The 13587-nt window shown below is 40.1% G+C and overlaps 1 protein-coding gene across 1 annotated transcript in view; it reads left to right on the forward strand.

Annotated features, from left to right (window-relative positions):
- The window catches only part of adss2 (adenylosuccinate synthase 2), a 29098-nt gene continuing 15511 nt past the window's right edge, over positions 1–13587 (forward strand). The window contains exons 1-2 of the mRNA XM_046070144.1: positions 1–314; positions 9379–9481. Of these exons, the coding sequence (XP_045926100.1) occupies positions 135–314; positions 9379–9481 (283 nt within the window). The 5' untranslated portion in view covers positions 1–134. The remainder of the gene's footprint in view (positions 315–9378; positions 9482–13587) is intronic.

The raw sequence follows: 13587 nt of genomic DNA on the forward strand, positions 1-13587 counted from the left end.
CATGTGCGAGGTGTGTTACTTCCTAGAGTCCTACGTTGCCGTGGAGGGATCTTCAGTCCTCCCTGCTATCTTTGGTGCAGCAGCAGCAGCAGCGCGGTGCGGAACGGCGCACAAGTGTTAGTCAGCCAGCAGAAATGTCGGAAAGTGGGAGCCAGGAACCCTCTGGGGCCCCGAACGGCAGCGACAACCCGTCTAAACGACCGCCTGTCGGCAACAAAGTGACCGTGGTGCTCGGGGCTCAATGGGGCGACGAGGGGAAAGGAAAAGTTGTGGATCTGCTGGCACAAGACGCGGATATGGTGTGCAGATGTCAGGTTGGTTACCCCCTCCATGCTGCATTCACTTGTTATCCCTCCGCTTCCCGGTTTAAGCTAACCGGAAATCTCTCCGGTAACAGTTACCAGTTAGCAGCTCTCGAGCTAAAACAAGTTAGGCGTTAGTTCGAAGCAAGCTAACGACAGTTTGCTAGCTAACCAGCATCTCAGTCAGTGTTTTGCTAATGTCACCTTGAATTCCTGCTAGCTGCGTAGCTTCTCAGACACCCGCTGGGATGAATTGTGTCCTGTCGTGTGCACATGACAAGATAGCTGAAGGTACCTGTGGCTAACTCAAAGTGATGAGGTGCATCACTTCAGACCGGGTCACCATTAAAGACAGTTAACCTCACTAACAGGAGCCTCTAATGTTGGCAGCTGGTAACGTTAGATTCACTCTGGCTTTTGACATGATAATAATAATAATAATATAATGTTAATATTAAACTATTATCATTGCAATGGATTGATCGTGATGGCTTAAATGTTGTCTTTTTCTTGATCTTGAATGCTGCATTAGCTACATTAAAGTTATAAAATGCGTGAACTAATCAGACTGTTGTAGCTGAGTGAAATTAACATTGCATGTCTGTGCTTCTCTGTTATAATCACAGTGCTAAATATCATTCATTTACACCACCAAATTAGTTTAAATAATACAGGGAAACCGCAAAACGTCACCACCACAACACTGGGGGTAACTTTAATATATTGTGAAATTAGAGTTTTCAGGGTCGACCAGTACTGCTCAATTCAGCCAATTTGTGCAGCCAGTACATACACCACAACATCATTTCAGACAGGCTGGGAGGAGACAAAAAACAACAATTACATTAATGACAGACCGATTAATTGGGCTGATACCTGCACTCACAAGACCGATAAATCAACCTACATGACAGCAAATCTAATCTAAAACCATTACTGGCTAGAGTTAAATATATATTGTTATAGTGTATAGAATCACTAGAGAGAGTCACTTTTAACAAACTGTACCCCAATCTACAGCATAACCCAATGTGTTTATTTATTTCATTAATTAATACAGAATCCATCTAAAACAACACATTACTGGTTAAGATAACCATGTATATTTGATTGATATTTGGTTTGATTGTACTCTGCATGGAATAATGGAATTAAACATGACTTTTCTTTATTTTGATATCGGCATTATATATATCGTCTGCCCAACTCTCTAAATATCGGCATCGGGCATTGAAAAACCCATATTGTCGACCACTAGATTACATACTTGTGTTAATAACATTTACTTAACTGTCAGGACGTACAAACAGTACATGTTGCTTTCTCGCCAAAGAAAATCTGACATCAGGGTTTGAGGGGTGTGTTACGTGTGTAGTGACAATCTGTTGGTGAAATATGCATAAAGAAATGTGATTGCTATTTAACATCTGTGTTGCAGCACATGACATGATTGTTGTTATTTTATCACATCAAGCTGTAATTTTAGTGAAATCCATGTGACCCCTCCACTTACTCTTTATCTGGACTTCATGAGCACGTTTGCTCCTGGCGATTTGTGTTGAGTTTGCTTGCTCTGTTTTCCTCAGTAAAAAAACTAGTGGATTGGAGACTTTGAAATGTTTATTTGCCCACTGTTAACTGGGAAGGTTCCTGTCCCTGACCGCCCTGAACAGGAGTAGGTGAGACAGTGAGTGAAAGCAGCAAGAAGGAGGACAGAGCCCCTGGCTCCAGTGTTGAAAAAGCGTCTGCTGTGATGGCCTAGAGCCACGTACTTAAACAACATCTACTTCTGAAGCCCCGCCAGCCTGTGGAAGACTGGTCATATTTGGTCTCCTGGTCTCTGATGAACTGCGTAATAACTCTATGTTTTGGCAGTTGAGATCATAGACTGTGTGAGTTCAGTTTGGGTGTGTGTTAGCACAACAATGTTCAGTGCTTCCTATTTCTGTTGAATACGCTTTAAACTAGGACAGAACCCTGATTATGTTGGTCAGTACTGAGATCACAATTGTTTAATCCGATTATTCATCAGCTTCATCACATCATGCATTTATTGAACTAAAATTGAATGTTTCATTTAAAGGGGAAAAAAACTATTTGCATTGCCCCAAAAATTACAAATGTGCCTGTGGAATAAGAAATAGTTATCCAAGATTATTAACTTTAAACAATATCTTAGAGCGCAAGAGGATGACAACAATGTACACGGAATGGAGCAGGTGACAGATGAACAAGTTTACAACAACCCGTTACGTAACGCTGAAATTCAGCCATGGTGTTTTGCCAGGAGGTCCGGTGACTTAAAACCAACAGTGATTAAGAAAAGCATAACTAAGTGTAAACTGCCATAGGCTTAAGCTAATAATTGGGACGGGTAATAGCAGTTATAACCCCCGGTCATCTCAGCTCGAGTTGAGCTAACATGCCACAGCCTGGCTGAGAGGGTGCTCGGGGATTTAGGTAAGGGCTGGAGCCACTTCTGTAAAGGAAAGGGTTGCGCTGGATTTATAACAAGACAAAACGAGAGCATCAGAATGCGGCACACTAATCGTTTAATCTTGTTTTCATAATCTTTAGAAGCCAAAATCGTAATTGAAAATAAAATGACATTAATTGCGCAGCCCCATGTTAAACCCTTGCAGCTCTCAGTAGTTTGTGTTGGTGCTTTGCCTGCTACAGTCTTACTATTGCAATGTTTTTCATCGTTCAACCTGTATCACAAATGAGGTTTTCTATATTTAATGTTACTGTATTCATAATACATATAGGTCTATAGGAAGCCACCAGTTTCCATTTATTTGTTTATGGAATAAAAATCTAACTTAAAGGTTTGAAACTTGCTTGAGAAACATAATCCATCACAGTTCAGTTTTATTTTTTTTTCAGAGTCTCATTGGTGTTGCAAGTTGCGTTTATTGGGCAGTTCACAACATAGAAACAGTTTAAAATTGCTGGCTGGAATCGAACGGTGGCCGTCACAATTATGCTGGATACGCATTAACCACTCGGCATTGAAGGCATCAGTCTGGGGAGTTGAGCATTTTAAGTTTAGTTGCCGCCCTACTTAACACCATGTTCCCTAGACAACTCAATAATGCAAACAATCTCGCTAATCTCTGAACTGCTCGTTCTAACTGTGTGGAGTTCAGAGGACTATTAGTTGTCTCTGTTGATAACACATTGACATAACAAGGATTCTCCCGAGTCAGTGCCGTGGTCCTGCAGTCCTGCCAAGACAGTAGAGACGTGTAAAAATAAACCGCTCTCTGGCAGTGGTCCTGCACAGCCTCCCTCCATACATTATGGTATATGTGTGTGTGTTAAGTGCTGTGTTGATCTTTTCATAAAATAAGCTTTGCCAGCAGTCCTGCTCGGTGTTCTTTACAGTCCAGATCAAGAAGTCACAGTTGGGGTTACAAGAAAAGAAAGAAGGGTGTGTAGCTGACTGGGTGAGATAGGAGAGTCATCATTGTGCAATATCATATGTCTGTTCCATGCTTTACTAACAAAATGGTGCAGATATTTGCTCCTTGGCCTTCTTAAAGACTCCAGTATACTCAATTGAAAGTTGTATTAAGCTGCACGGGTTGAATCACAAGACAACGTTAAAACAAACTGTGTCACAAAAGTCACAGCCAATAGTTCATGGGGAGGAAGCACTGGTACTATTTTCACTACAACATGAAACAGAACAGAAGATAATCTGTTTGTTCTAGTTACTTATTTCTAGCTGCAGATGTGAAGTATGAATGTGTGCCAGCTGATTTGAGTGAGTACTCTTAGTAAACAAAAAAAACTTCTCATTTTTTATCATGTTTATTGAGCCATCCCTTGCATTGACAAAGTAAAACAATCACAAAATAAAAGGTTGTTTCATTTATTACTGCTTGAGCCCAATTAGCTCAGTGTCTTTACTAGTGTTGCTCAGTCGATTCGATCACTGAGCCGTCTTCGCATAGCAAAACTGCAAAACATTCTCTGGCTTCAGCTTCTGAAATGTGAGGATTTGCTGCTTTTTTATCACATAGATGTTTGTCAATTTAATATATTTTTGATATGTCACTGTGGGGACGTATAACAGGCATTTTTCATAATCATCAGGCAAATTTAGAGTCTAAACAATAAATTAATTGATCGGCAGCCAAAGATCGAAGCAAAGTTGGTGAACTTTGATAATGCTGAATTATTTTTGTATTTTATTGTAAATGTTGCTCTGAGGTTTACTCATGTAATTAATTCAAATAATTAGATAACTGTACTTATAGCTGATTATGCCCTCCCTTTGCTTGGAGATATGAAGCATATCTGAGATGGCTCTGAAACAAGGTCAACAAGTTAAACGGATGGCATTTCTTGTAACTCCCTGAGAAACCTAGTCATGTTTACACTGTGAATTTCATTCAGTATTGTGTATTTGTTTGCCGGGAGACACTTCAGCTGGAGGCAGCTATAGATGTTTAGTGAAACCAGGGCTTCGTTTGTCAAACAGACTGTTGTCTTGTTAAGAGAGACAATTGCCTTGTTAGCTCTTTCACTGGACATTTCGGTAATAGAGGATGTGTGTGCAAGATGTTTCAAGAATTAAAAGGGTCAGATACAGAAGTAAAACCTGGCTAGCAGAAATATTGTCGCAGCTACAGATCAATGTAACGGAGAAGGATATAACACAAGTACCTTCAGTTTGAAGTTAAACTTAAAGAAGGGCAGGCAGTTGCCAACATCAGGGCTTGGTTTCTGTGCTCACCATGGCACCCTGCTGCTCAGAGACAGCGGTAAACAAAACACATGTTTGATACAAGACAGTGAACAGACAGTTTACAAATATCTGATCATCATCTTTGACACAGGAAAAACCTGTGCTGTAGTTATTTTACACGTTACTGCATAATCAGACTTCATATAAATCTGTCTGCTAAATAGAGCTGGAATGATTAGTTCGATTGACAAATCGTTAATCAGCAACTATTTTCTAGGGCTGAAAGGATTAATTCGATTACTAAAATCTTTGTTTAATCCATAAAACTATATAGCACGATGTTTCGCATGGACATTTGTTACCTATCGCACTTACGCTGTGTGAAAACGACGTGATCATGATGGCGCTGTTTGTAAAGTTGAGGAAGAGAGAGAAAACAACTTATGTCGCCTAATGTTACCGCAATAGCACGACGGCACCTGATCAGAAAGCACCCGGTGTTCTGCTGCCGGACCACAGACAAGGTAATAATAACTTTAGCATTTAACTGAAATCATGATTGATTGTTGAGTTGGAGGCTAGCCAAAGTAAGCCGCAGACCTTAGCTGTAAATTTGCCGTGAGTTTGGATTGTAACGTCACACTCGTGAGTTAACTGGGTGTCGGGGAGCTGCACCTTAGTATAACTTGTATAGTATACACTCGGGGGGTTGTGTGTGTTGTGTTGGTTGGTTGTTGGTCTGTTTGCTGTATGACACACTGAATTTCCGAAAAGGACTAATATCCATCATCTATCAGCGTACACAGCTGATCCCATTACTGGTGGGGGTGCACCGCCGCCAAGCAAAAGTACTTCTTAAACAAATCATCAATGAAATAATCAGTAGAAGATTCAAGTACTAAAATCATCGTTAGCAGCAACCCTACAATTTTCATTATCGAATCATATTCTTTTTTAATTATTTAACCTGTTTTTTAAATTGTTGGTGGGACTAAATGAGACACTTGACGTCACGTGATATTTTCACTATTTTACACACACAACATTTTGAGGAAATAATTATTATGAAAATCGTTAGTTGCAGGCCTTGTGCAAAACAAAGTCACATTTCTACTTTTGTTTTTACACGTAAAATTCAGTATGTGTGATGATGTAACAGGTCGTGTTTATTACAAGCGATGCTGGTATAGTTTTCACTTTGTGTGTGTTTGCGTGCCATCGTGGCAAAATGTGGTCACGAAACATCACGTATGTAGTTGAGAATGAAGGCAGAATTTGAAAATGTTTGTGGACTGAGCAAGGGCAGCAGAAGTAAGGTGGTAGGAAGCAGGGAAGGGGGTCTTTGCACCGCTACTTTACGTCCCTGGCAAAACTAACAGGTTGAATGCAAGCGGCAACCTCCAGGGCTGAAGAAGCTCCAAAAGTGAGTTATTTCTGGCCTTTATTTATTTATTCTGAAAGAGGTGTTAGAGAACCATCAGCCTGTCGTCCAGATTTCACACCTAACCCTTCAGGTCTTCAGGTTTTTCTAACACTTTTGTTTCTGTGAATGTCAAGTCAGGTTTATTTATAGTGCCCAATATCACAAATCACAGAAGTTGTGTCCAGGGCTTTACAATCTACACAGCAAACAACACCTTCTATCCTTAGACCGTCGATTCACTGAGCTCAGGTAGTGTCAGGTGAACGCTACCAGTGGAACAACTTCCCCGACACCAATCTGTTAGATCAAATTGACAGTGGTAAATCAGTGTTGTCATAGTGGTGCACAAACCAGGTGAGTATCAAGTTACTCGTGATAGGAGGCCGATCATGGGACTGAACTGTACGAGAACCAGATTTAGGTGCTGTGGGGGATGGGATGGATCGTAAAAGTATCTAAAAAGGACAGGCATCTGTGCCCCCCCATCTGTTCCCCCTCTCCACCTCCAGGGTACTGCTGTGGCCAGGAATAACCCCATGTGGTCGAACCACATGCTGGGCCTGAATATTTTTATTTTTTTTTTTTTATATCTACAGGGTACACCATTAGGAATACATCCTAGTCACAGGACGGACTGAGTTGAATTGGCAACTCAGTGACGCAAGCTGCAGGGGCATGACTGGATCTGAAGCAAATAAAAAAAAAAAAAATAAATAATAAAAAAAACTTTCTTAAAACACATTAATGAATCCATTTGTCCCTTCCTGTCTTGTAAAGCGTAAAGCAGGTCAGATTGTGACGTTTGTTCCAGGACTCACTGTTCGCCTTCTGGGCTCAACTTTTGCATTTTTATGTCCATTGTCAGCTATGGTAAATCATGCGTAGGCCTGTATGCAGAGTCTAGATTAAACACCCGGCGAGCACATATTGTCTGCGTTAAAACACGGCCTTTAATCCTGGCCAATTTGAGGACTTTGTTCCTCTTCATCAACCGTTCAGAGTGGTTGAGCATCAAGCAGTCGATTGGCTGGCTACTACACAGAAGTGTCAACTTGTCTTGTGTTTTTCTGCTACCCCAGTGGTTAACAAGCTTTATTTCAAGTGAGTATTAACCTGTCATGATTGTTAATTGCATATGTCTTGTTTAATGCTGTGTTTTGACAACTTGTTTTAGCTAGATGAAAAGTAATCCTGTCAGGTCAAGTTATTTAGGGCTCTACCAGGTATTATATGCATTTAATAGAAGTGCATAATGTTCTAACATGTAATTTGTTTTATTAATTAAAATAAATAAATAAAATAAATAATAATTATTAAATCATAATTTGTCTCCCAGTTTGAGCCACTTGTTTACTAGCTAAGTGAAACTGGGCCTCATGCATGAAGAGAATTTGCCCGATTTTCTCTTGGGTAAAGACAAAACTCATGTGAGTTCCAGACCTGTCATGCGAGTCAAATACAGATCAGCCTGCCTTCAGATATAAGATCTTTGGTTTCTAAAAAAGAGATGGAGATGCTTGTTCCTGCTTTTACGGTTGGATTTTTGAATGTACTTGTACTGTACACTTGTTTGAACAAATCTTCTATGCAGCTGCAAGACTATTGACTAAAACCAGCAGGAGATTGCACACTACTCCTGTGCTTAAGGCCCTTTTAAATTTTTAATCGTTGCTTACAGAGCCTTGCATGGTCAAGATCCCTCTTACATCCAGGAGCTATTGCATGCACACACCTCTAGACGCTCTGTGAGGTCTTCAGGCCAAGACCTTTGAACTATTCCCAAAACACGTTTTTAAGACAAGAGGTCATCATGCTTTCTGCGTAGTGGCTCCAAGGCCTTGAAAGCCTGGGATTCTGTGGAAACCTTTAGAAAACACCTAAAGAAACACCTTTTTAGGTGAGCTTTTAATTTGCAATATGTTTTTTCTTTCTCCAAACTTTTTAAGGTATTATATGCTGTATGTACAGTTGTTTTTATTGTATTTGTTTTTAGTTTATATTTTAACTGTAAAGCACTTTGTGACCTCTCGTCTGTGAAAGGTGCTTTATAAATAATCTTTATTTATTTATTTATTTACTTACTTACTACGGGGCAAAAGCAACAACAAACTATTTGACCTAACATCATAATAATTTAAATCTGAATGAATTTGGAGATTAATTTTGACACAGACACTAAAAAGCAAAATTAATATTCTGTTAACCGTCATGCCAATTTAATGACCCTGTCCATTATCATCCTCTGCTGCACCGACAGTGCAGCACCATGTACTGAAGGCTATAAACTTCTCTCCTCTAACATCCCTGTGACTATCGTGTCTAAGGGACCGCCTCTCGTATTACTCATGGACCGCTTTGCTTTTGAAAGATGTTTTTAGCATCTAACTTTGTCAGACTTTTTATCTCAGTCACAGTGCAGCTCCACTCTGAGACCTGGTTTATTTGTTATTGTTTATTTATTATAATTTAGTTTACACCACAATACTGACGCTGTTTCTTTTTATCTGCTGGTGCAGGACTGGATGCTCCGCGCGCTAGCTTGTTATAAGGTTGCAAAAGAACATGTTATTCCTCCAGCTAGATGTTTGTTTTTGGATCTAGGTGTAGGGCACAGCGAGTTCTGATGGGATGTGGTTTTGGGTGTAGGTACTGGAACATTATTTACCTAATTTTTAATCCATAGAAGCAACAATCCATTTTACTTGTCCTTTTAGTGACGCATGTGTCAGTAGGTTTACACTTGAGTGAGATCTTCACTTGAGATCTGAGTGCATAGTGAGCAGGAGTCTCTAAGCAGCATCGCACATACTAACAGGCAGTGGTATGATGCTTGTTGCGACTTGCCAAACTATTCAGCCTGTCTCCCTGATCAGCCAAACAAAGTTGCAGAGCCTCCATTAGTCTCATGCCTCTCTGTCTTTCTGTTTGTCCCTCCTCATCGGCCTCTTTCTCTGCAGGGCGGCAACAACGCGGGACACACAGTGGTGGTCGACTCAGTGGAGTACGACTTTCACCTCCTCCCCAGCGGCATCATCAACCCCAAGGCCACCGCCTTCATTGGTGGGTAATGCACACAGATGCAAACACTTTCACACTCACATTTGTGGGAGTTACACATTCACTGAAGCACACACACATACACACTTTCCAAGGTCACCTTTCGTAGCAATTTTCCTGATGAATTGATTGAGACTACTTTTAGCCTGGCGCTCGTCACTGCCAGAGCAACGGCCTCCATTTTGACGACTGCTACAACGAGCGTGATTAGCTTGACTCAGAGCCAGACTGCATCACATCCACTCATCTGCAGTAACTTCATTAGCTAATGGTCTCTTACTCTTTCTTTCTGACTTCCATTCCCCCACATCTGCACTTTTAACACGTACGGCTGTATGGTCTGTCAATACTGAATCACATTTCTGCTTTTTTCTTAGTTCTTGTCCCACCTTTTATGATCTTAAGTTTTTTGTTTTATTGCACAGTAGATTTATTTATCATTTTATAACACAGAGTTGTATAACAAGATGGAGTATTACTTCATCTGTTTCTATTTAATATTTAAGGCAAAATAGGACAAATGTTTGCATGTATAGCAGTGTATTTTTTGTTTGCTTCCTTAAAGGAGCTGCATGATTTACTACTTATTTGCCTTTTTTCGCTCCACCTTTTATCACAAGGAGCTTTTTTTTAACCTTTAACCTCAGCAGTAGACATTATGGACAGCATAGTCATAACAATACATTTAATTTAGCGGAAGCTTTTATCTCAAAGTGTCCAATAGTACTGTAAGTGTATACTTGGACGCTGTCACCTCTCTGAGGGCACCTACTCTCAGCTAGTTCATGCTCTGCATGTTGAGCTATCCTCTGCGGACGTGGTCAGAATTTCCGGCTCTGAAGTTGAGATCACTTTTTGTCGTGCCGTAGAAGGTGTTAATTATTTTTAAAAGGGCAGCAGACTGGTCTGTCATTCATGTTTAGCATTTCCTTCTTTCTACTGTCCATTGAAAGCTGCCAAAGGATTGTTTCACAGTAAATGCAGAACAAATTTTAGCAACTTTAGCATCTCTTCCTTGATAGTGCTGTTTTTTTTTATATATATTTGGTGCAGACATTCATGTTCCCCTCTCGATGAATAGTAATGATAAAACGGACAATGAGTCATTCAGGTTGTCGGGAACAACAGCTGTCTGAATTCACTCAGGAGTCAGTGCAGTGGTTTCAGATTCAGTTTTTATAAAGCCATTAATAACTTGCCGGAGGTCTGACCAGTGTTTTGTTAATATAGAGTAAAAAGATTACAAAATAACCTAATACAAAGCTATTAATGAGATCAGACCTTGAGCTCTAGTCAGTTATTTTGACAGTTGCTTGTTATTTTGCAAAGAATACCTAGCTAAGCATTTAGTATTATTTGTGTTACTTGGCAGTGCTAATAGATTTTCAAACAGTGAGACGAACGAACAAACATTTCTAATTTGTACTCACACTGTTTAATTTAGTTTCATTGTCCCATTCTCTGCTTTGTGAATAAAAGTACATTCAGAGCCTCCAGCCCTGGGAGCAATGTTTTTAGGTCTTTCCTGTTTTTGACCTGGAAATGGTAATATCTTTATCTCTCAAGTTAATTCCTACAGTGTCACTGAAGTAGTGTTTGTTGTTTTTTTTTTTTTTTTTGCCTTTTCCACATTTCTTACATTTAATTTGGTCAAAGTAATTACATCTCCTCCTCCAGTTAATGCAACCCAATTAAAAAGATAAATGGGACCAGTTGTTTGAATACTCTTGTGAACAGGCATCGTTTGAACCAGCTCTGTTTGACAGATCCCTTAACATCACAGTTGGCCTTCCTTCACAATTTCAGACATTGACTTGATGTAGCAGATTTTTGTCAGACTTTCTTTGGTCATCACAGCAACTAATAAGCTGTTGTGTTATTGGAACGACGACCAAAGATTTTACTTTTCCCCTGTAATTGTAAACTTTCATCTCAAACAGCCCAAACTTGTGCGGTGTAAAGAGCCGTAGGTTCCAGTTGTCCAATGGTGTAAATGTTTGCAACAGAGGGACTCCTTCCCATCACTGTCTATTCAATCACAGAATTACGAGGTTGCACCTGGTGGATTCTCGGGTGTGTGCATATTCGAGAGCATCTGTTCAGAGCGCAGCTCTGCTCCTCTGTAGTGCCTGTAGGTACCAAATCCGTGCTGCCTGCTGGATCCCTATCTGCACATGCTCAGAAGTGGTCCTGTCTGTCAAAGAAGGTTACCACAAATGTGCCTGTTCATAATTACTTGTGTGTTGTTGTCTGTTCTCTTGTCAGGGTGTCAAATACTAACACTTTCAGAAAGGCTGTTGTTTAATCATAGTATTTGATTCAATTCAGTTTTAATTCAATTTTATTTATATAGCGCCAAATCACAACAACAGTTTTCTCACAGCGCTTTTCATAAAAGAGCAGGTCTAGACCGTACTCTATGATGCTATTTACAGAAGCCCAACAGTTCCCACCAAGAGCAAGCACTAGGCGACAGAGGCAAGGAAAAACTTCCTTTTAAGAGGCAGAAACCTCGAGCAGAACCATGGCTCAGGGTGGGCGGCCATCTGCCTCGACCAGTTGGGGGTGAGGGAGAGAGAGAGAGCCAGAGAGAGAGGGCAGTATGTGTATTGATGCAAAAGATACCCTACAGTGTGTGTTTGAGACGCCCCCAGGCGTGTCTGTATGAGACTCCCTGTCTAGACTGGAAGTGCTAGTAGTTAGGTAGCTAACTACTAAGCCGCTGTTTCACTCTACGACAACAAATCTGCGGACTCACCTACTAGCTTGCCATCTACTAACTACTATGTTAGTATAAAAGGCGTTGACAGCTTTCCAAAGCCCCTTACCCTTAGCCTAACCATCACAGGGGTGTGTGCTTAAACCTAACTCAGCGATTGTATGCATGTCGACCGATGTGTGCCGATGTGCTAGCAGCTAGGGTTAGCCTCCTTTTTGACATAGACATGTTGTCATTATTAGAAATTAAAAAAGTACTGTTGAATAAGGTTTTTCATCTCTTAAATATATTCCTATTACATCATAGTGAACAGTTTAATCTCCCGTGATTAAAAACATTTTGTTATCTTGATTTGAAAGATTTAGTTGGATCATTTTGAATAGGCTGATTTGCAGTAACCTTCTTTGACTGACAGAACCACTTTTGCGCATGTGCAGAACGGATCTGGCAGGTGGTATGGATTTGGCACTGACAGTGCCTCCGCTGCCTCACATGGATGGCAAGCTAGTAGGTGAGTCCGCAGATTTGTTGTCGTAGAGTGAAACAGCGGCTTTGACTTCGATGGTGAGGAACCACAAATACTCTTTGCTTGCTAGTGTCCCATATTTTGTAGCAAACACACATTTGGAGCTTAGCTTAATAGTTCAATAGGGCATTCAATAGGTCAAACTGAGCGTCCTGTGCTGGATCACATGGATGAACAAATGTTTGAATTTTCAATAAAATGTTACAGCCCTAGTGTACATGCATAAAACATTTTGTCTTTTGCGTGCTGTGTTTTATTTTATTCTGTATGTAACTTACCATGGATTTACAATTTGATGTGTCTTCTATCTAGCAGTGCTACAGCTTCACAATTTACAGGGGTAACAGATCATGTTGTTACCTTGTGTTCAGACCTCAGTGTAACAAACTATTATTCTATAAAGGCCTCATTAAACAAATGATATTTCATATAGTAATATCTTATTCAGCACAGGAGTGCTAAGTGGCCTGCTACAGCATCCATCAACCTGTTATTATAAATGTAGAATATAATAGAACAGGCAAGAAATCAGTTATATGTATTTATTTTATCATTTAAATACAGTGGGGGAAAAAAGTATTTGACCCCTTGCTGATTTTGCAGGTTTGCCCACTTACAAAGAATGCAACGATCTATAATTTTAATCATATGTACATTCTAACAGTGAAAGACAGAATCCCAAAGAAAATTCCAGAAAATCACATCATATGAATTTATTAAAATTGATAACCATCTGATGAGGAAAAACAAGTATTTGACCCCCTGGACAAACAGCATGTTAATATTTTGTAGAAAAGCCATTATTGGCCAGCACAGATGTCAAACGGTTTTTATAGTTGGTGACAAGGTTTGTGCACATTTCGG

The sequence above is a fragment of the Micropterus dolomieu genome, linkage group LG15 (assembly GCF_021292245.1).
Source record: "Micropterus dolomieu isolate WLL.071019.BEF.003 ecotype Adirondacks linkage group LG15, ASM2129224v1, whole genome shotgun sequence".
Lineage (NCBI taxonomy): Eukaryota > Metazoa > Chordata > Actinopteri > Centrarchiformes > Centrarchidae > Micropterus > Micropterus dolomieu.